Source organism: Lycium barbarum, chromosome 1 (assembly GCF_019175385.1).
Source record: "Lycium barbarum isolate Lr01 chromosome 1, ASM1917538v2, whole genome shotgun sequence".
NCBI lineage: Eukaryota > Viridiplantae > Streptophyta > Magnoliopsida > Solanales > Solanaceae > Lycium > Lycium barbarum.
In genome coordinates, this window is record NC_083337.1 from 16,475,386 (window position 1) to 16,498,956 (window position 23,571).

General features: G+C 33.7%; 3 protein-coding genes across 4 annotated transcripts; 2 read left to right on the forward strand and 1 right to left on the reverse strand.

The window, feature by feature from the left end:
* Positions 1 to 441: 441 nt before the first annotated feature.
* Positions 442 to 5,696, reverse strand: LOC132632553 (uncharacterized). 2 transcript variants are annotated; one of them, XM_060348538.1, is made up of 3 exons: positions 5,326 to 5,696; positions 2,097 to 4,048; positions 442 to 879 (listed from the first exon to the last, which is right to left on the reverse strand). In XM_060348538.1, the coding sequence occupies exon 2, from the start codon at positions 3,837 to 3,839 to the stop codon at positions 2,787 to 2,789; it is 1,053 nt and encodes a 350-aa protein (XP_060204521.1). In that variant the 5' UTR covers positions 3,840 to 4,048; positions 5,326 to 5,696; the 3' UTR covers positions 442 to 879; positions 2,097 to 2,786. The 2 variants fall into 2 exon arrangements, with proteins under 2 accessions (XP_060204521.1, XP_060204529.1); XM_060348546.1 differs by adding an exon at positions 1,477 to 1,590 and having other exon boundaries at positions 2,097 to 5,696.
* A 2,621-nt stretch (positions 5,697 to 8,317) lies between these two features.
* On the forward strand, positions 8,318 to 9,467 carry LOC132631568 (RING-H2 finger protein ATL67-like). The gene has a single exon (XM_060347194.1). The coding sequence runs from the start codon at positions 8,433 to 8,435 to the stop codon at positions 9,063 to 9,065; it is 633 nt and encodes a 210-aa protein (XP_060203177.1). The 5' UTR covers positions 8,318 to 8,432; the 3' UTR covers positions 9,066 to 9,467.
* Positions 9,468 to 17,410: 7,943 nt separating this feature from the next.
* Positions 17,411 to 21,134, forward strand: LOC132632566 (reticulon-like protein B1). Its single transcript, XM_060348557.1, has 5 exons — positions 17,411 to 17,685; positions 19,388 to 19,568; positions 19,653 to 19,794; positions 20,550 to 20,619; positions 20,714 to 21,134. The coding sequence occupies exons 1-5, from the start codon at positions 17,487 to 17,489 to the stop codon at positions 20,881 to 20,883; spliced, it is 762 nt and encodes a 253-aa protein (XP_060204540.1). The 5' UTR covers positions 17,411 to 17,486; the 3' UTR covers positions 20,884 to 21,134.
* The last annotated feature ends 2,437 nt before the right edge of the window (positions 21,135 to 23,571 follow it).

Here is a 23,571-nt window from a genome sequence, read left to right on the forward strand (position 1 = left end):
GCATCACAAACAACAAGAAAATCATAATAGAGGCTCGGGGATGGGGAATAAGAGTTAGGACAACCATTCCAATGACCGTCTTGACGACCATATATACTACAAATATTCCACTTAATGGATTGGAGAGGTGTGCACAAACCATTCCCGGAAAATATTATGACAGTGTTGCCAAAGTGATGTGAAACGGGCTCGGGAATTCAAAGAAATTGAAAATGGGTTCTTCAACCCCACATGAACACAAGAACAATTATGGAGAGCAATAAAAAGGATAAAAAGATTAAGCTAATTGTTGGGATAAATACACACCTAAGTAATTAATTACCTGGACATATAAAAATACAACCAATAATCTCGAATCTAGGATAAGAAGAAAGAAAGGATAAATCTAGAATTGAAATGCAATCAATTAACCTAAAGAAATAATGAAGAGAATATAGGAACTAATTATATTAACATTCAAATACGAAATATAATCTAAAGGGAGAAGAGATATGAACTCATACATGAATTACCTACTCGTAATACTTCAAGAGAGGTTCAAGAGGAGGTATGGGACAATCCCCAACTGTTAAAAGAGTAATCTACACTCATAATCCAACGTAATCTATCTTCCAAAATAAAGACGTAAGAGCTTATTTATACTAGGTTTCATATCTAAGCAAAAATACTAAAATACCCATTAACTTAGGGCCTCTTAATTGAAGACCAAAGACATGGGTCTTCTTTCTTATTTTGGGCTTCTAATTATCTTGGGCTTTGCTCTCCATTCTTTAAATATTCACATAAGCATTTTGTGGATCTTGAAGTTCGGAATGAAGCCTCCAATTTTTTGATGGTCACCCCGTATCCCATCATTCCCTCCTTTAAAGAAATGTGTCCCTGAATTTAAACATCGAAACATAAACTAAAGATCATGCATTAACTTAAGATCACCATGGATATAAGCAAGCCTCAAAAGTAACCCCACAATCAACATGTGTACACATTTATGGTAAACTCAAACCTCTAAGAATCCAATAAAGACAAGTTTGCCATATAAATCAATGATTAAATAGATCAAAGGACAAGAATTAGCATAAGAGCCAACACAAACATGAAAACCACTAGGACCTATCCAATTACAGACAAAGTGTGTCTCATTATATGAGTGATCAAATGAATCAACTCTTATAGCTTTATCGAGTCCAAGCGTAAGCCATGAATACAAATCATTCTTGACTTTACGAAACTTAAAAACCTCATTGGATAGGATACCCCCAAATAAAAGTTCAAGGTTACCATTTTTCTTGTAAATCTTAAAAAATAAATCAATGAAGTTAAAATTGTTGGGCTCACAACATTCACTCCAAATGTCAAATAAAACATTCTTATCCCTTTTCCTAGAAGCATTAGCATAATCAATCAAGAATGTTCTTTAAAATTTTGGAATTGAGTACGTAAAGAAATTAACACTAGTGGTAGCATCAATCACTTTACCTTTCTTTTTGCACAAGTATTCATTAACTTTAAGAATCTCTCCAAATTCTTTCTTTTCACCAGCACACTCTTCAACATCCTCAATTTCAACTCCACATAAAGGATTATCGTACACTTTGAAGCCATGAGAAGAAGAAGTCATGTTATTATAATACAAAATATTATATTCAAAACTCAAACCACTATTAACGTCAAGTATCTCATCAAATGAAGTCAAAGTAGTTATAAATGAATCATGACTTTCTTCATCCCATAAAGGAGGACCATCATATGAGCCAACACTAAATTCATCCTTAATAGTCAAAGATTCACAATCAAGTTGATTCACACAATGATCTTCAATAAAAATGCAAGTTTTATGGTTAAATACATTAGAAAGACATAGCTCTCCAAATTCGTCAATGTTAACATCACTAATTTACAACTTATTATCAAGTTCACAAGAATAATCAACATGATCTCCACAACTCAATTCAAGTAGTAGATGCTCACAACAAACTTTAGAATCATCATCACAAGCTAAAGAAGCATTATGCTCAAAATGCTATGACTAACTTCTAAACTCAAACTTTCATCACAGTCATTCAGAGTACTTAGAGTAGAAAGTTTAGTCATTTTACCTTGAAACTCTTCAAATAAATTTTCTTTACGTTGATCTTGCTCAATTCAGCCCATAGATTCTCTTGAAAAGGTATCTTGTTCTTCCAAATTCTCCAAAGATGAATTTTTCCCTTTTGATTGCTCCTTCAAATGCTCCACTCCAAGAGTTCCTTCACAAGACGCAAAATAACTAGAGAAAGTAGAAAAGTTAGGAACATTAGAATAAGGAAGATCCTCACTCTCAATCTTTTGTTTTCCCTCTTTCTTTTCTCTCACTTTCTTTTCAACCTCTCCTCTCTTCTCTTGTGACAACTCACTCTCTTCACTCAAATTTTTCTCTCATTTTTTCGCTCTACAGTTGTCACTTTTCTCTCCCTTACTTCTCTCTCATCCTCACTTTTTCTTGTAGTATTTTTCAAGGACGCCCTTAAATTCACTTGCACTTTTAACACTTCATTTGGCTCTAACGGTTCAACCTTGATCACTTTTCCTTCCATCTCCCATGTGTAGTGATTCTTCCTCCCACTAAGCACAACATCTCTATCATACATCCAAAGTCTCCCAAGAATAATATGACAAGCATGTAATTGCACCACACCACATGTTACTTCATCTTTATAGTCTCCAATCATGAAAAGAATTTTCACCATTCTACTCACTTTAAGTTCACCATATTCATTCAACCATTGCAACCTACAGGCCTAGGATGATTAAAAGTCTAACTTTAATTCCTTCACCAAGGTAGCACTAATCAAGTTATCACAGCTAGCACCATTCACTACCAAAGTGCACATCCTTTCCAAAACAAGGCATCTAGTGTAGAAAATATTATGCCTTTGTGTACTTTCTTCCTCTTCATTCAAACAAGTAGATAAAGATTTCCTTACGAGCAAATCTTCATTCCCAGGCACAACCTTATCATTTGCATTTGTCACTAAAGAAGTACTACTTTCAACAACTTCACCAAAGGCACAATTTTTACATCCCACAACATTTTCTACACAAGAATTATCATTTTTATCACAAGTAGGCAATTCAACATTTTTCTCAAAAGATGACACAATTGCACAAGTAGAAGTAGGAGTAAGATCCTTTAAGTAAGGACTACTAGAACTAACATGATTTTCATTCACCTTCTCTAAACAATTTCTAGCTCCCAAAGATTTATGACAAGACACACTTCTATCACTACTAGCACTAGAAGTATAATTAAGTGTAGCCACGTTACCTTGCACTCCACTCAAATGCTCATTGTTATAAGTAGCAAAGGACTTTTCTTCTTTAGACATGAGGACTTCATTTGACTTGTAAAAAAGGCTCTCAACTTCATGTCTATGGTTGACACCATAAGAAGCATCTCTTGATCTTCCTTTCGAGTGAATATATGACAAAGGAGTCACATCTTGATTATTCCTTAAGTCTTCTCTTTTGGCATTATTCCTTGTTGCATATTTATTTAAACTTCCCTCATACTTTTCCTTTCTGCTCCGAGTGGGTCCTCTATCATATTCACCACAATATTTTTCTCGAAAATATTTAGGAGCAAATTTCTCTTCCATGAGCCTCTTAAATTCTTTCCACTTTGTGACGGCACCTAGGTTATCTCTATACCTTTTACTCATCACTTCGTTCCACCATCGATAAGCATGATTTATGAACATGTCAGTGGCATAAATTACTCTTTGTAAGTTAGGAACTTTGAAGATGTGAAGTGTCTCTTCAAGCTCTTGGACCCAAGTATACATCCGGACCATCATTCCCATTGAAACAAGTAAGCTTCATTTTACGGAGTTCCTTCTCTTTAATCAAATTTTATTCATACCACCACTCATACCATGTATCAAAATCATATCGAATATAAGCTGACTCATTGGATGAACTCCACCTTTCATTTTCTTTCATGGAACCACCACTTGAATTGCCATTACCATCCATGCCTACCTTTTAATTCCTTGTACCTACAAAAGACATACTTGAAAAATAATGAAGATGGGTTAGATAAACAAAATGAATCTCACAAATCACTCACTTAGTGTATCACTCAAAATTTATATCACTCAACACTCTTGTTTATACTCAATGCCGAAGGCTTTTATGGCCACTCTCAAATGAGCTCACCACTCTTTGCCTCTTACCTCTCAAGGGATGTCCACAATCTCTTCAAGAACCAATCAATCTCAAATTCTTTCATATAAGTATCCAAGTATTGGTTCGAAGTGGAATTCATGTAATAACAAAGAAGGACAAATAAAACTAACGGACTAGGAAACAAAGAACTACCACAGAAACAAAAGAGAAAAGCATGAAATAAAGTGGCACAAAATAAAATAAAGGCACTCAAAACTAATTTAACACTAAGTATGAACTAATACTCAAAAGCTAGAGATAACACGAAAAGATGAGAAAGTGAAGTTGAAAACGCTATATCTTAAATGAAAAGGGTTGATTTGGCTGTTTCTGAAAATTATGGATATTTTTGAAGTCTTCTTCTTCTTCCAAACTTCTTCAAGTTTTTTGCTCAAAGATTTTGATCAAAACCACATCAAATCTTTACCAAATGACTTGAAATTTTAACCATAGCTCCACAACATCATTATCAACAAACCCCAATAATCAATTTTCCCAACAATCAAGGATTTTAACAAAACCATTTTTCAAGTTTCTTCTTCAAGCTCCATTAATGGGGGTCATGGAATTTTTTGGTTTTCTTCTTTCCTTTCTTGCTTTATCAACAACAAAGCACCAAATCAAATTCAATTTGTCAGTCACGGATTTCCAATCAACAAAACCCTTTTTTTTGTGTATTTTCGAATTTTTTTTTCAGTTTTTTTTTTTTTTTTTTTTGAATTTTCAGAAAATAACAATGTCAAGGATTAAGAATTGTTGGAACAATTCTTTAGCCTTGCTCTGATACCAATTTGATGTGAAACGGGCTCCAGAATCCAAAGAAATTGAAGATGGGTTCTTCAATCCCACATGAACACTGATAACAATTATGGAGAGCAATAAAAAGGATAGAGAGATTAAGATAATTGTTGGGATAAATACACACCTAAGTAATTAATTACCTAGACATATAAAAATGCAACCAATAATCTCGAATATAGGATAAGAAGAAAGAAAGGATAAATCTAGAATTGAAATGCAATAAATTAACCCAAAGAAATAATGAAGAGAGTCTAGGAACTAATTAGATTAACATTCAAATACGAAATATAATCTAAAGGGAGAAGAGATATGAATTCATACATGAGTTACCTACTCGTAGTAATTCACGAGAGGTTCAAGAGGAGGTATGGGACAATCCCCAACTCTCAAAAGAGTAATCTACACTCATAATCCAACATAATCTATCTTCCAAAATAAAGACATAATAGCTTATTTATACTAGGGTTCATATCTAAGCAAAAATACTAAAATACCCATTAACTTGGGGCCTCTTAATTGAAGACCAAAAGCATGGGTCTTCTTTCTTATTTTGAGCTTCTAATTGTCTTGGGCTTTGCTCTCCATTCTTTAAGTATCCACATAAGCATATTGTGGATCTTGAAGTTCGAAACAAAGCCTCCAATTTTATGATGGTCAACCCATATCCCATCACAAAGGTGGGGTCCTATACAAATCAGATAAGGATCACCAAAATAAGAATAACCAACATTTGACAAATTTTTATTCCAAAATGTTATGTCAAGAAGAACAACAAAATATTAAACTTAAAAAAAAACACTTGAATAGATAACAAGAAAAACTCTATTCTAGTTAAACAGTTAATTTCTAAGTCCCGGCAATGCCACCAAAAATTTATTGCTCCCAAATGAACATACAAGTATACGGGATCGTACATGTAATGAAGTGATAAGATTATCGAGTGTTGAACCCACAGAGACTTATGATTAACCATTTACTAAATTAAATAATCTTAATTATCTATACAAGGGTTAAACCCAAAAGTCGTGTTTCTAAACTCATTAAAATAAAAAGAAAACAAATAATGAACACTTTAACCAAACAAAGAATATTAATTTCGTTTATCAATAAGATGAATGTTCCAGGGTTGCGATTGGTTCAATCCTATTGAGTTCTAGAACTATTTCTCCTTAATCAGAATTATCACCGATTGCTAATTCACCAGATTTCTAATACTCATAGTATTCTCCCGAATTACTACTCGCCTATTCAAAATAGATCACCGCCTATATTCATATGGAATTGACCTATTATGAATGCAATAAGTTTACAGTGAGAAACTGGACACGACGGCTAGGTAGATTCCTATCCTAGTCGCAAATCCTTGTCCTACTTTTAGGGAATTAGATCATGCCCTCTTTAACCCTTCTCTAATCTAACAATATCTTTCCCAAATATGAATGCTAGATAATTGATAGAACTTAGTCGTTGCGCATACGATCAAGCAATTAAATACAAGATTAAAGAAACAATCGTATTTTATAACTCAAACTAAAAGAGAAATAAACTTCAAATGTCAATATTCATGATTATACCACAACCCCAAAACTAAAAGGTTTAGCTACTCATGATTGGAACGTAACAAAACAAATTCAAGAATAATATGATAAGTAATGATGATATAAAAGAGAAACGAGATTAACCCTATGAAGAATGACTCTAACCCTTGCTTTCTACTCCAAAAGTATGAACTCCCTTAAAAAAAAAAACGAGTTTATAATGTACTTATACCGTGTACAAACTAGCCAAGGCCAAATTACCCTTAAAAATTCCGAACAAAACCTTCAATTAAAAAAAATCTTGGCGCAGCACAGCTCGCATCGTGTTTGGTCAACTTAACAGACTTCTCGTTTTTGTGGCTAGCTTTCCCCGTCCTTTGCCGGCGCGATGCGGCCTGCGTCCCGCCTGGCCTTTTCGCCAGTGCTTGGTCATTTTCCTTCACTTCTTCTTGTGTCCTTAAACACCAAACTTGATTGCGGTTGAACTTAGAGATTTTACACATGCTTCAAAGCTCCCCCGATCCTGAATAGCTCGTTTCTTCTCCGATTTACTCCTAAACATAAAAACCACAAATATTAAGCGCATAGACCAATCAAAGTATTACTTAAATGATTACGAAAGAACTACAATGCGAGATAATTAACGGCTAAATGTATGCATTTTCCGCCAAACATCAAGTAACCTTGAAAATGCACAGAAGCAGTGGAGAGGATTTTCTTACTCCATTGAAAATGTAACACTTCAATATATATTACTATTTAAGAATTGGGTCGGGTTGGTTCTCTTTTAGTTGAGTTTATATTTATAAAAATAAAAATAATTAAAATGTGGAGTAAAAAATTATCACTCATCGAAATGTAGGGTTTTCAAGCAAGCGTCACACAACTTCAACAGCCTAATTAAAAAGGGTAGTATATTATGTTCACATTAGAAGCTTCTTTCTTTCTTTCTTTCTCTCTTTCTTTATTTGTTAAGTATTTTTTTTGGCTAATGGCACATCAGAAGCTCCAGCTCCTTCAAACTCCCCCGTTAACCATTTTTAAAAAATAAATGAGACACTATAGTCTTTGAAATAATAATTGGGATTATTTTGAATAAGTGTTTATTTGTCAAAATGACATTCATTATTTTACTTTCAAATTTGAAATATGAAATTTGAAGTTTGAAAAATAGATTTTATGAGTTTTCCAAAAAAAAAGGTTCAAATTTTCACTCACAAGATTTTAAGTGTGTTTGCATGTCTAAATATAAATTTAAACTTTCAAATACTAAAATCTCAACCAAATCATATCTAAACTTTTACAAAAACTCTTTTTTTTCCCTTCCAAAAAAACTGAACTATTTCTCAAAATGTAAACAGAAAGAACCAGCTTTCTTGGCTTTGAGTTGACCATTTTAGACTAAGACCAAAACCAAAACCCAAGCTGAAATTTAAGGAATGTCCTGTCCAAATATATCAAATAAGGAAGCAAAGTCATCACTGTCCCCTATTCCTTCCAAGCTGGCCATAATAAATGTCCAAACACCTACTTAATTTTTTTTTTTCTTTTTTTGTTTTCCTTCCAAGTAATTAAGTTGAACTCCTTCTCAAAATGTAAACAGAGGAACGGACTTTGTTGGCTTTGAGTTGACCATTTTGAACTAAAGACCAAAACCCAAGCTGAAATTTTAAGGAATGTCCTGTCCAAATATCAAATGGAGAAAAGTCATCACTCTATCATTTATTCTTCCAAGCTGGCCATAATAAATGACTCTTTTCCTTATTCAAACTACACTATTTAATGCAGCATCTATTCCACTCACCCACTTTTCTTCCCTTCTCTAAACCAATTTCCCTTCATTTGCCTTAACCTAATGGACCTTAACACCTTTCTCTTAGTCTTTTCTCAATGTCCACCATTTCCTCCTCCCTCTACGGCCGCCGACCACCACCACCACCACCACTAACCACCACCACCAATACCCTTATCGATAATCTCAACAAAATCGGCCTTGGCTACGCCATCGCGATTGCCCTCGGCTTCCTTTTTCTCCTATCCACTTTCCTCCTTTCCTCTTACCTCTGCTGCCGTTCCGCAGCAGCCCGCCGTCGTCAAGCCCAAGCTCAAGCCCAAGCCCGAGCCCGAAACCCTAACACCGATAGCACTGGAATATATGTCCCACGTGTAATCTTCGTCGCTGAGGACGAAGAAAACAACGACGAAGTTTCATCCCAGAATACCAACGTGGGACTTGATCAAGCTGTTATAAACTCGTACCCTAAGTTGGTTTACTCTAAGAGAAACGGGAACGGAAATGACGTGGTGTGTTCTATTTGTTTGTGTGATTATAAGGATTCGGAGATGTTAAGGATGTTACCAGACTGTAAGCATTATTTTCATGTGATGTGTGTAGATGCGTGGTTGAAGCTTAATGCTTCATGTCCGGTCTGCCGGAACTCTCCATTGCCGACGCCGTTATCTACACCGTTGTCGGAGGTGGTCCCACTTTCACAGTACTCCGATGGTCGAAGGAGGCACTGAAGGAGCGGAGCTAGAAGTCCAAATATAGGCGAAATTTCAGTAACTTTTACTCAAACAGTGTATTTTAAAAAAAGTTATTAAATATTACCCCCATATACTTGTTAAATTTTCATCGTTCTAAAATTAAAAAAACATAAGTTAAAATCCTGACTTTGTCTCCGGTGATGATGAGTAATAGATGAATGGGTAGAATTAGGGAATTTTGGAAGTGTGAAAAGATTTTCCTACTGTAGGGCGCTTGATTTTTACTTATTTTATTTTATTTTGTCTTTTTTTGGTTATATTTGAAATTGGAATTTCTGTTGAATATTTAAACGCTGAAGGTTGCAGGGGGTTGTGATTATTATTTTCTTGATTATATTGAATTGAGAATTGGAAATCAATCCAACAATACAGAAACATGTGAACCTCTACATTCTCACTTTAGTTTATAAATAAATTAATTGATTTGATTCTATTATCGAATAAAAATCCGCTCCTTGTATCAACTGGAAAAGAGCAAAATTAATGGCCAGAAGATTGATAGCCAGCCAAGAAAAAAGTCAAGAAATGCTCTAACTTTTAAGTGCGATTCAAATTATTTATTCATGTAATCAGATGTAGTTAATTAAGATTATGAGAAAACCGAAAATTAGATGATTAAATCAATTTGCGTAACTCAGCAGGAAAAATCTAAAAACAAATTGAAAAGTAACGGCAAGTGATTGAATTAAGTAGTACCTCATAAGAAATTATTGATTCTAAAAATATAGTAATACGAAAAAGATAAAATTGTTTCAATTAAGTAGTACCTCATAAGAAATTACTGATTCTAAATACTCCCTCCGTTTCAATTTATATGAACTCATTTGACTGGGCACGACATTTAAGAATGAGGAAAGACTTTTGAAACTTGTGGTTCAAAATAAATTTTGAAAATTTGTGTGGCTATAAATCATTCATAAAGTAAATTTATTTTCAAATTAGGAAAGATGACATTCATCTTGACATGAACTATATAATAATACGAAAAAGACAAATTGTTTCAAGTGCCGATAAAGTAATAATTCGCAATTCAACTATAATAATTTTTAGAATTGAAACATAAGGTCTACCTTTATAGGACCTTCGTGCCGTAGAAATCTTCTAATTCTAATCATCAGATTGAGAGTTAAGTGTCAAGATCAGAATAAAAAAATAGTCAACTACTTTATCAATTCCCTTTGAATTAAGGTTGAGTGGGTTGCTGGAGATGGACGCTAAAAGGAGCTTTGAAAACGAATCTACCAATTGAGAAATTTCTGTAAGAATTCAGCCTTTTCACTTTAGTTATGCATTCTCAACTACTTATTTGCTGAAAACTTCTTTCTCTTGAAGCTTTGTAGAGAAAGAAACCAAGAACCGTTAGGTATGCTACTGTTGGTAAAAATCGGATTGGACAGCAGCGTGAATCAAAGTTTGAAATACGAAGACAGACCAGACGTGGCTCAGCAATAGTGATTTCGGTCTCGACTTGTGAACATGTTCGGTAGGGGTGTTCATGGTCCGGTTTGATTCGATTTTTGGTTAAAATCAAATCAAACCAATTAAATTGGGGTTTTTTATTTTTATATTCAAACTAAACCAAATCATTATAGTATAAATTCAATCGGTTTCGATTTTGTCGGTTTTATCGAGTTGATTCGGATTTTGCAATTTTTAAGGAAGTATTTTATAATGCAAAGAAATTGATACAAGTGAAGTGCAAAAAATGAAGATGAGATACAACTACTATGATGAAAACAGTATCAATTCACATCAAAGCTAAAACATTCATTCTCTATCATTTTCTTTAAGAACTTCTTCTTTTGTTTAAAGACTTCAAGTTACGCACAAAGGTTTTGTTGTTAACCTTGTATTACTGGATAGTCATGAACTAGATATGACCTAAGGCTTGAGGGACTAGGAACTCCAAATTGGATCAAATATTTAAACCTACTCCTACACTTATGAAACCATTTTGTTTTTATTTCCTTTCGCAACAGTAGAGACATAACCGAAAATGCAAGCAAATATTATACTAATTTGTCTCATCATCTCTTTGTAAAAAAAAAAAAAAAAAAAAAAAAAAGGCTCCTAGCTTCATTCCCCTAAGAAAGTGGGGGAAACATAATAAGAACACCACCCAAGAAAATGGGCTTCTTTCAAAATTAATATGCAATATATATATACAACACAATATTTTAAATATGTATGTATTTATCGATTTGTTTCTGTTTGATTTTTTTTTTTTTTTTTTTTTTTTTTTGTAACACCAAACCAAACCAAATTTTAATCAGTTTTTCAAAATCTAAAACCAAATCAAACCAAACCGAGCTAATTTTCGGTTCAATAAGTCGGTAAATCAGTAAATTCGGATCGATTTTTCGATCTCATTTGAATTTGTTCGTAAAATCAATTAAAAAGGTAATAACTACCTGCCAATAATATAGGGGTATTAAAGCTTTATTCCATTATTTCACTTTCAATTTTCTAAAATACAAATAAATTAAATTAACTGGTTCAGGTATTTTTGTTCGGTTTGATTGGGCCTTCTCGATTTGAGCCTCTAAATTACTAAAGTTACAAATTCAAATAAATAGTATAAAATTTGAAAATTCTACAAGCTCAAAAAAATGTATATAATTTATATATATACACATAATTCTCAAGTAATATAATTTCAAATATATAGATTTTAAAAATGGGTTTTGCTAACCTACAACATGGGAAGTAGGATAGCAATATACCCATTTTTTAATTCTCCAAAATACCCTTATTAAGTACTCCCTCCGTTTCATATTAGTTGTCCACATGATTAAAATATTCGTCCCAAAATACTTGTTCATTTAGAAAACCAAGATAGAATTAATTAAAATTTTCTTATTTTGTCCTTAACCTTAGTTGTTTTTTAAAGTAACCAATAATAATTTGAGTGCAATTTATTAGAGAGATAAGGATATTATAGTAAAAATACACTTTTATTTATGATTTTTGGAGTGTAAAGGAGAAAGTGAATAAGTAATACTGGACGGAGGGAGTGTTTTTTTTTTTTATCAACACATTAAATTTCTTGAACAATTGGGGCTTTTTTATCTTTAACCTTGAAAACTGAACCCAGCTACTTCTATTCCTCTGGTCAGAGAACAATAATCTGTTAAAGGTTCCAACACTAACAGTAATTAATAAATAATTGTGTTCTTTTTTAATTCGTTGTTAATTTTTGAAAAAATGTGAATACTTAATTTGTAAAATCCAACGAAAAACAGATGGTGAGTTCTACTGAAAAGAATAAAATAAACTTGCCCAACCAAAAGCAATGTTTTCAGTTTATTTACCCCTAAAGAGCCAAATCTAGAGAAATGTAATGCGGACTGAAACATCAAGCACGACAATAGTGATTTCATGGTTTTAAAGAGAGAAAGAGGGGAGGGTGGAAAAGGGAAGTTAAAATATGAAATAATGACAATATGTGGTAGAGTATTTGTATTTTGGATTTTATTATTTTTGACAATGCTCTTATTTCATGGCAAATTGCACAACACCTGTTCTGAGGATTTTAGTTGGCGCATTGAGAGACAAAGAGAAGGGATATTTCCGTGAAAAGATCAAAATACCCATTTATTAATGTGTTAGTAAATAGGAGTAATCAACGAACTGGAGGTAATTTAAGTGAACTAAAAATGGTTAATTGCTATTCTATAAACATCATGTCGTAGGTTAGCAAAATCCTTAAAAATATTAAAAAATATTATGTATTTCTATTTGTTTGTCAAAAATCAAATACTGAATACTGAATTACAAAGATCAAAATTCTAACCCACTTACTGAATTACCAAAATGGAAAACAAAAACTTTTGGCTCAACTTGGTAATTTAAATTTTCACCAAAATAATGTCATGAATTCACTGCATTGTGGTGAATGTTTTCAAAATTCAAATCTACTCCTACAATGCAGAAGTAAATTAATTTTTAACTTCGATTTTGCCGGGTTATGAGTACTTTTAAGTAGGGTGGTATGGTATGGTAGATACCGATAATCATATCGATATCGAAATTTTTTATACCGCGATTTCGTATTATGGTATTTGGTACGATATTTGTTATGATTTTTTTAAAAGTTTGGTATACGGTACGGTATTCGGTATTCATAAAGAAAAATACCGAAATATCGGATACCATACCGAAGTATATAATTACATATACAATTTATATATCTTAGTATTATAATACTAACAAATATATAAACTAGTATTATTAGAAAACTAATTTTTTAAACGGAAAAGGCTCAAATATGCCATCGAACTATCAGAAATGGCTCATTTATGCCACTCGTTGAAAGTTTGGCTCAAATATGCCACTGCCGTTACCTTTTTGGCTCATCCATGCCATTATTCACTAACGGTGATTTTAAAATACCAGATATGCCACGTGGCAAAAATTTATTGGTCCACGTCACTTAAATGAAAACCAGCCAAAATAAATCCTAATTAAACCAACGGAAAAGGCTCAAATATGCCATCGAACTATCAGAAATGGCTCATTTATGCCACTCGTTGAAAGTTTGGCTCAAATATGCCACTGCCGTTACCTTTTTGACACTCCGCTTGGATCTCCAGTGAATTGAATCCTTTTACCACCAGTTGGTGGCCTCATTCTTGTCTTCCTCATGGCCAGCAATGTATCAGCTTCCGATATGACTTTTGGCCTCAATGTCGGGTCTTCGTCATCGCCAATATCAGGTCCATATGCTATTGATAGTTTAGTACCAATTTGAATTTCGAAGCCTGATTGTTGAGATTGTTGTGTACCAAATTCAAGTTCATAACAGTTGCTTCTTGAGGTCTGGCCAGTTTTTTCCTTGCCCTTCCCCTTCTTTGGAATTTGTCCAGCTTTTTTCTTCTGTCAACCAAACAACTATTACCAGCAAACCACAATAACCAGCAACTATTTAAATCCAGCGACTCATAAATCCAACAACTCAAAAAGGTAACGGCAGTGGCATATTTGAGCCAAACTTTCAACGAGTGGTATAAATGAGCCATTTCTGATAGTTCGATGGCATATTTGAGCCTTTTCCGTTGGTTTAATTAGGATTTATTTTGGCTGGTTTTCATTTAAGTGACGTGGACCAATAAATTTTTGCCACGTGGCATATCTGGTATTTTAAAACCACCGTTAGTGAATAATGGCATGGATGAGCCAAAAAGGTAACGGCAGTGGCATATTTGAGCCAAACTTTCAACGAGTGGCATAAATGAGCCATTTCTAATAGTTCGATGGCATATTTGAGCCTTTTCCGTTGTTTAAATGTTGGAACTTTGACTATTATATCTTGATTTAAATGTCTTTTTTGTGTAATTGATTTACGAAGGGGATTGCTTGTACTTTCTTTTGAATAGTTTTATATGTCTAAGGTGTTTAGTACATAACAATTGAGACGTTTCTTAAGTAGCGAAAGTCATAATTCTCTGCGATATGAGTATATGTAAGTCAAAGTCGGACAAACTATGGTACCTATTTACGTACCGTAAAATACCGAAACCGAACTTTGAAATACCGAACCATACTGTATTAATTTGGTATGGTAATGATAAAGTAATTTTAGAAATCAAAAACTAAAATTACCGTACCGAAGTTTCAAATACCGTACCATGCCCACCACTACTTTTAAGTCTAGAACTTAAATTTATATTTAAGGAAGAAAAAAAATCTCATACATCCTTAATACTTCCCTTCCCGGTGGTAAATATTTTCAAAATTTAAATCTACTCAAGCAACACAAAAAGTAAATTTGTCTTCCAGAAAAAGATACTCCTTCCGTCCCAGTTTTTACGGAAAAGGTCATAAAATCCCCCTTAACTATCTGACTTTGTAAAAAGATGCCCTCAATTCATCTTTCCCCTCCCAAATATTCCCGACGCTAATCTATTAGGTCTACTTTGCCCTTATTTTGAATGGTCCCATTAAAATAAAATAATTAAATATTTATTTATTACGTGGCCATTGGCCCAAATTTAAACCCTTCCTAAATTTAAAAAACAAAAACAAAAAATTCACCCATGACACATATTTTGACCTAGCCCGTGTGAAAAAATCTCTACCACCACCATGTCAAAAGATTCAATCTCTCTTCTTTCAAAATAACATTATGTCTTCTTGTGACTTGAAGCTTCAAGCTTCATTAATGACTTCCATGGAGTTTTCTGCTTCTTTCTTCAGGTTCTAAATCCTAATTCGATGGTTATTCATGCTACTAATTTTAAATATAGTATCACCTAATTGGTTTTAACACCCAAATTTACAGATTTAAAAATTTATAAAGCAAGCTTCGAAAAGCTCCTTCAATGGTGGATTTAGTTCACTTCTTCAATGGGGGTTTTTTTTTTTTTTTTTTCAAATATACTTAATCACGCTTGAGCTAGAACCAAATTCCAACATACCAAGTTCAAAGCGCCAACAAATCTTGAAATTAAATTTTCAAATTGAGGTCAGTTTTCATAAATGAATGTTATAATGGAGGTTTCATGAGTTTAAACAATTTTTTTTTCAGTATTCAACAAAATTTCAACACAATAAGCTTAATAAAAAACCTAGGATCATATTCAAACTCAAACAACCCAAAAATTCTAAGTTCGACTTTCCGATTTCGAAGCTCCCAAAATGAAGAAGAGAAAGAAGAAGAGCTGATGTTGGCAAGATAATTAAATTAACCTCAAAGTTGGATTTTTTAATCAAGGCGGCTATGTTGGGTTTTTCTCCATAGATTGGGCATTTAGGTCGGGGCGGGTTAGGTGGATCCGGGTATGGGTTGGGATGTAATTAGTTTAGGTTAATTATAAAACTAACCAATAAAAACGTGCCACTTAATAAATGAATTTTTTAATTATATGTTTAAAGGGGGCCGATAAAAATATAAGGGCAAAGTAGACCTAATAGGTTAACGCCAGGGTATTTGGGAGAGGAAAGGTGGATGGAGGGCATTTGTGTATCAAAGCTAATTGTCCAAGGGCATTTTAGGCCCTTTCCCACAATTTTTATGATAATATTTGACTGAGCTTGAAATTTAATAATAAAAGAAAGATTCTTAAGACTCGTGGTAAAAAATAAATCATAAATATTTATGTGGTTATCAATCATCTCATTAAAGATGAATAAGAAAATTAAATTAAATTATTATTATTTTTTTTTAAAATTGATATGTTGTTCCTGGTACTTCGATTATAATATAATTTTCTTATAGTTACGTTCTTTCTAAGAATACTTTGTTATGCTATCTTTAGTATTTTGCCGTGACTTCATTACTTCTTTTATTTCTTTGCCTTATTGTTTTGATTTGTTTTATCATTGAGCTGAGGGTCTATTGAAAGCAGTCTCTCTACCTCCCAAAGTAGATGTAAGATCTGCGTACGCACTGCCTTCTCTAGAACCAGCATGTGAGACACTGGGTATGTTGTTATTGGTATACTCTATTTAAAAAAAAAAAATTGATTAAAAAGAAAGTGTAAGGCTTACCTCACAAGTAGGGGTATGCAAAAACCGGTTTAACTGATAAATCGAACTAATAAAAAAGCTATTGGTTTGTCGATATCGGGTTATTGGGTTAACGGTTTGTAAACGGATTTGTAAAACTTTTTATTGGGTTATCAGTTCTGTTTCCGATTTTAAGGATTTAGCTAATAGTTAAACCGATAACCCAATAAACTTATATTAAATTACTTTTTTATCTCTAACTGTATATTAGTGGTTTTAAAATTTAATTTTTACATATAAATCTATTTCTAAATTACTTACTGAAGCCACACTTATTATCTCAAAGTCTCAATTCTCATACAAAACTAGGGCTTACCGCAGACACGCTTATTCTCTCAAATTAAAGTCTCAATTCTCATAGGAAAATAGGGCTTGCGATGTCTCTCTGTCGCTGCTTCTCCCTCACTTCTCAAATGAACAAATGGGGTTGGCCTTGTTTTGTTTTTGAAAGATTGCTACAATGATTTTTATAGTTTTTGTCTTGTAATTTGTGTAGAATTTATGCATGAAGATTTTTTTATATATGAACATCTGAAAAAAAGAGAAAGCAAAAAAAACTGAAAATCGAATCGTTAAGGATCAAAAACTGATAAACCGAAAATCGATAAGGAATATCTTATTGGTTTGGTATATTTAAAAATCGAAAACCGATAAACCAAACCGGTAATTCACAAAATCGAATCGAACCGAACCGACCGATAAACATCTCGACTCACAAGTGGAACTTAAACCAGGCTCGGGATAAACCCGCACCTAGCGGCTCGGATGTCATGTCCCGATATATATTATATATAAACTAAAAAAAAAAACAAAATCCCCTTACTTTTAGACTTTTAGTCTTCACTCTTTCCCTTTGAGTTCACTAATCGAATAGGGGCTCCATAGTGAAAAATGGCAGAGCAAGCTGAGCATTCAGAGCACAAAGAAGAATCTTTAATGGACAAAATAGCCGACAAGATTCACTTTGACCGTTCAGATTCCGATTCGGATTCCGAGACGAAGCTGGCGGCTGCGCCGCTTCCTAAGGCGAAGATTTGGCGGCTTTTCGGAAGAGAAAAGCCGGTTCACCATGTTTTTGGTGGAGGCAAACGTACTGTTTTCTACTCTTAGTTTGTTATTTTCAATTTGCTTGTCTGGTTTTGACTTGACGCGGAGTTTGTTATTAAATTAAAGATATGTATAATGTACAAAATGCCCTTTAATATTGAGTTCTTAAACATACTATGTGGAATGAAAAAAGTAGAGAGAAATTCTTTTTAAAACGTATTAAAAAAGAAAGTAAGACAAACAAATTAAAATAGATGGAGTAGTTCAATAATTGAAACTTTTGGTTAAGTGATTGCTTGTTGAGGGGTTTAGGGTTTTGATTGAAGTTATAGTTACATATTCGAGAGAATCTAATAATTTTGGTTCAAGCTTTATATTCATGCTAACAATTTCAGCATGTATAAATAATTTATATGGGATAAAGTGGGGGTTGCCTCTGTGGCGGACAAGATGAGGCTTTTCTCCCTTGAGATGGTTCGGACATGTGAAGAGGACGTGTGAGGATGCACCAGTGAGGAGGTGTGAGAGGTTGGCTATAGCAGGAGTTAGGAGAGGTAGATGTAGGCCGAAGAGGAATTGAGGGGAGGTGATTAGACAGGACATGATAGATCTCCAATTGACTGAGGACATGACCTTGGATAGGAGGGTGTGGAGGTCGGGGATTAGGGTAGATAGTTAGTAGGTAATAGAGTCGTTATCATATGATTTGGGGTGGTCGCATAGTTTCTTTTTTGCTAATGGGTATTGATATATGTTACTGCATTTATTTTGTTCATTTTGCTGTCTCTTTTTTCTTTCCTACGTTTCTGCATCGATTACATTTCTTTTGAGCGAAGGGTCTATCGGAAAGAACCTCTCTATCCCATAAAGGCAGATGTATGGTCTGCGTACATCTTACCCTCCCCAGACCCCACTTGTGGGATTATACTAAGTTTGTTGTTGTTGTTGTTGTACACTTTGGACGGCTGAAACCTGGAAAGGAAACAAGAAAAAAAAAAGTCAAACCCCAATGCAGATGTAAATCAAGTCTAGTATTTAAGTGGAGAATGATATGTAAGTTGAGAAGGTAGAGGGACGGGGCTATTATCTATTGTGTTTCGAAGCTGAAAACAGTCACTTGTGAGTTACAAAAAAATATCTTAAGAAATGTTGAGATCAAATATATATGCTTTTAGTTATATTTACATATATCATGATTGTATTTTGTTCTTCATACTGTCATCACAGGTGCTTTTCAAGTGGTTTAGGGCTCGAATGAGACTAATTTTGGATTTTCTTGCATCTACTAGTAAGGGTGAAGTGATAAGTAATGGGCTTTATGCTGTTGCAAGCTGATGTTTGGTTGCTTTATGGGGTTATTAGGGGTCGTTTGATTGCTGGTTAGAGTTATGCAGAGTTTAGTGATACATACTAATTCATGTATTAGTAATTTCATTTTTTAGCCTGCATAAAACAATACATAAATTGACTTATAACTTATACACGTTTTAGTTATTCATGATTGTAAACTGGTAACCAAACACTATACATACTTGGTGTGTTGAATTTCATACATAACAACTGAAATGCTACCAAACATACTATTGGTTTTAATACATGAATAGTTCACTTCCTAACCAGCAACCAAACGATCCCTTAGAGCTAAGTGAGGCATCTAACTAGTAATCTAGGTTAGATGAAGGTTTGCTATGAGTTAGATGTTTGAGAAGAGAAATGTCAGTTTGATTATGTCTGGTTTTATGCAGCTGCCGATGTATTCTTGTGGAGAAACAAGAAGATATCTGCTAGTGTACTTGGTGGAGCAACTGCAATTTGGGTTCTTTTTGAATTGCTCGAGTACTACCTGCTTGGTCTAGTCTGTCACCTTTTGATCTTCACCCTTGCTATCTTATTCTTGTGGTCTAATGCAACAACCTTTATTAACAAGTGAGCTTCTAAATTTTTGCATTAATTAACGCTTCAATTTTCTTAACCAGTTGTTGAAAACATTTTCTTGCCGTTGTTTGACAGGAAACGTCCACATATCCCAGAAGTTCACATTCCAGAGGAGCCGATCCTTGAGATCGCTTCTGCTCTGAGTATTGAAATTAACCGCACTTTTAGCGTGTTGCGAGAAATTGCATCTGGGAGAGATCTGAAGAAGTTCCTTGCTGTAAGTTGCTTAGTTATTGTACTTTCCCTGTATGAAGTTTTCCTTGAGACTTGTTTGTTCCTCCTTTGCCATTAGCCTTGCTGAAAATGTAAAGGGTAGTGATTGTCTTGTTCATCCTCATTAGATTTCACGTCATGTGTGTACTTAAACTCCTCACTTCTTTGACTCATGCTGGCTCAGTAGAGACTACAGAGTAGGCTTTCTTCTTTTAGCTAATGAAAACAATTACAGTACAGAAACTCAAATTGGATGCTTATTACTCCCTCCGTCTCAATTTATGTGACACACTTTCATTTTTACTCTGTCCCAAAAAGACTGTCATTTTTTCTATAATTAGAAACAACTTAACTTTAAGTTCCCCTTTCACCCTTAATGAAATTATTTATAGCCACACAAATGTCTAAAGTGTTTAGACCACAAATTCCAAAAGTCTTCCTTTCTGTTTTAAATTTTGTGCCTAGTCGGTGCCACATAAATTGGGACGGAGGGAGTAGCTTATTTTTCCGCGAATGCTAAATCTTTGTTCTTTTACATTTTGGATTACCTATGCCTAGTTAAGTTGGTCGAACTATCCTATTTACTGATGTTTGTCCTTTTCCGATTATTATAGGTCCTTGGAATCACTAAGCATTTTTAGTTTTTAAAATAGGTGCTATAGAGCTTGTGAAATGTGATTTGAGTAATGACACTATGGTGTTCTATTTCTGTTAATTCGTTGAATCATCTTTGTTTACATAAATTACTCACTTTATCAGATCGTTGCTGGTTTATGGGTCCTAGCAGTTGTTGGCAGTTGCTGCAACTTTCTGACACTGTTCTACATATGTAAGTGCAAATTTTCTAGACGATCATTAGCCCTTTTGTACGTGCTATCTGTTCTAAACTAATACTGATTATATCTTCCTTTCAATGCAAACAGCATTTGTTCTCCTCCATACAGTTCCTGTTCTTTACGAGAAGTATGAAGATAAAGTGGATCCATTAGCTGAGAAAGCAACGCAGGAGATCAAGAAACAATACGCAGTCTTTGATGCCAAGGTTTTGAGTAAAATTCCCATAGGGCCATTAAAAGATAAGAAAAAAGAGTAATTGTAATGAGCTATTTGTCCGGCAGGATTATTCTGATTGCCTGAGTTTTTAGAATTCTACTATACTATTTCTTGTGTTTACATAGGCCTTTAGGCATCTTACTTATTTGCTTTTGGAACTTTTATTGCCTTCTGTGGGTCTCTACTTGCCATTATATTGAAAGCCGGCAGGATTTAGTTTATGGACCTTGTATCATTGTATTGTTAGCTGCATTTTTCTCAACATATTAAGGTAGATGTTTTATTGAATTACATTCTGCCCATCCCTTTGTAGTTGCTTCTATTTTATTATATTAAATTCTGTACTATTCTATTACAATTTCAGAATTTAGTTTTGATAAGTCATATTCATCCAATTGCATGAAATGATACTTATTAATGTAAAAGCCTAATTTAAATTAGTAAGAAATTCACTTATTTTTAAAAAATACATTTTCCAGAGAAAAGATTTTCCTTCATACCGAACACACCCAAAGTTTGTTGTTATCCTGTATAACTGATGAGATATTCCAGTATCATTGTAATTTTCGTATTTTTCTAGAACGAAATTGTTGCAAGTTAAAACAAGCTGAACCGAAGCCGAACGGAAAGTCAGAAACTGTCTTGATATTTTCTAAAAAAATCTAGTTTTGACTACAAACGACAAATTAACTGAAAAAAGTATGTTATAAATTTTCAGATAACAGTTGAACCAAAGGGTTAATTTTGGAAATGGTTACTCAACTTTCACTTTTTTGTACCAAAATCACTAAACTATTTGTTATAATGAAAAAGTCATTCAACTTAAGTGTCAAGAAAGTACTAAACTATTTTTTGTAATTAAAAATCAATCAATTTTGCCTAAGTATCATAGAAATAAATGAAATTTATTGCTATGATACTCAAACAAAGTTGAATCACAGTTTAGATACAGATAATAGTTTAGTGATTTTTTGATATATAATTAAAGTTGAGTAACTTTTATATCATAAAATTTAATTTAGTGACTTGGACTTAATAATGTATATTGTTGATATCTACTCTGTATATTCGGAACTTTGGAGGAACAACGAGTGTTCACCCCCCCTCCCCCTTCTTTTCCTCACTTTCTTTTGAAAGAATTTATCACACTTAATGGTATACAGGTGAATTCTTAGCTTCTTGGGTTCCTGTCTAGACGAAGTGGGTTTCACAATAAAGATGTTTCAACTACAAGATGCAATGAAGGGCAATGCTCGTGAGGTAAGAAAGATATGAGGCAAGACATCAAACAAGTGCATTTGAATTATACTTTTTTTTAGTAACAAATGATGGAGCTAGGATTGTCAAATGAATGGTATAAATATGGGTAAGGTACAGCAGGTTTAATCATCAAAAGAGTTAGGACAACGTTTGCTTTAAATTGCTTGGATCAAGTTGAGCAGTGTTGAAATGGTCAGTAGCTATTTTTTGAGTGATATGATTGGAATTCATTCAGAATATCTTGACGATGTTATATATAAAATTTGAGGAAGATTGAAGAGATTTAAAATGGTTTGAAGTTAAAATTTTAGAAATGACATCGAGCTGGACATTTGTGCGATACATGTTTATCATTGTATATTATATTATATTATATTCACATACATATGTACATGAATTTACACAAATATATACAAATATATATGGGGATATACATAGCTAACCACCGCCACAAAAAAACTCACGTCCCCTCCTTTTCACAATTTCCTTCGTAACCATCACCAAAACTACCTTAACCGCCATCTACTCCACCGTAATAATACAAAACATCATTTCAATCCCAAAAGTTAAAAGAAGAAGATAAAACAAAAAGACAAAAATCCACGACTTCTTTGGCCATACGAGTTGAATTAATTTTGGCTTAAACGTTTATTCCTCGGCCAAAAGGCTTCAACTAAGCACTGTAATTTTATCCTAAACGTATTTTAAGATTGATAAAACACTTTTATTCCAAACAAAATCGGGCAATTCGCAGAATTGCCCTTCTTTTGGGGTGGTCTTTAAATTTTGCCTCTCATATTTGAAATCTTTAAATTTTGCCCTTCGCTAAATCCCATGGGTTTCAGGTTCGAACCCCCACACAGTCAAAATTTTAAAAAAAATTCGCAAGGCAGAGTTTAAATTTCGCTATGCCCCCATCGGCATACACTTGTGAAGGAATTAGCAAAGTTATGCCGGACCCGGCATACTTATGCCTTATGGGCAGACTTTGCATAAGTATGCCGGTTCCGGCATAACTTTGATAATTCCTTCACAAGTTTATGCCGGATCCGGCATAAAAGTTTGCCCATTAAAAGTATGCCTCCATCGGCATAAACTTGTTAAGGAATTACCAAACTTATGCCGATGGGGGCATACTTATGCCTTATGGACAAACTTTGCCTTGAAGCATATATATGTATTTTTTTTTAACTTTTCAAGGTAAACCTTTAGTAATGCCTTAACTAAAAGTGTGCCCATAAAACATAACTAAAAGTATGCCCATAAGGCATAAGTTTTCCTTAAGGCATAACTAAAAGTTTGCCTTATAAGGCAAAGTTTAAATTTTGTATGCCCTCTCCGGCAGACTTTGCCTTGAGGGGTAGACTTTTAGTTATGCCGGATCCGGCATAACTTTAACTTTTTCTTAAAGATTGTCTGCTGGATTCGGCATACATTCCCCCAGTCCTGCCTTGCGAAATTATTTTTT

Excerpts from the sequence above, each read along its gene's own strand:
- LOC132632566 (XM_060348557.1), top strand. The coding sequence starts at position 17,487 with ATGGCAGAGCAAGCTGAGCATTCAGAGCACAAAGAAGAATCTTTAATG. Across the intron at positions 19,795-20,549 it reads ATCTGAAGAAGTTCCTTGCT|ATCGTTGCTGGTTTATGGGT; the intron begins GTAAGTTGCTTA and ends TCACTTTATCAG. Across the intron at positions 20,620-20,713 it reads TCTGACACTGTTCTACATAT|CATTTGTTCTCCTCCATACA; the intron begins GTAAGTGCAAAT and ends CAATGCAAACAG.
- LOC132632553 (XM_060348538.1), bottom strand. The coding sequence starts at position 3,839 with ATGGGAATGATGGTCCGGATGTATACTTGGGTCCAAGAGCTTGAAGAG.
- LOC132631568 (XM_060347194.1), top strand. The coding sequence starts at position 8,433 with ATGTCCACCATTTCCTCCTCCCTCTACGGCCGCCGACCACCACCACCA.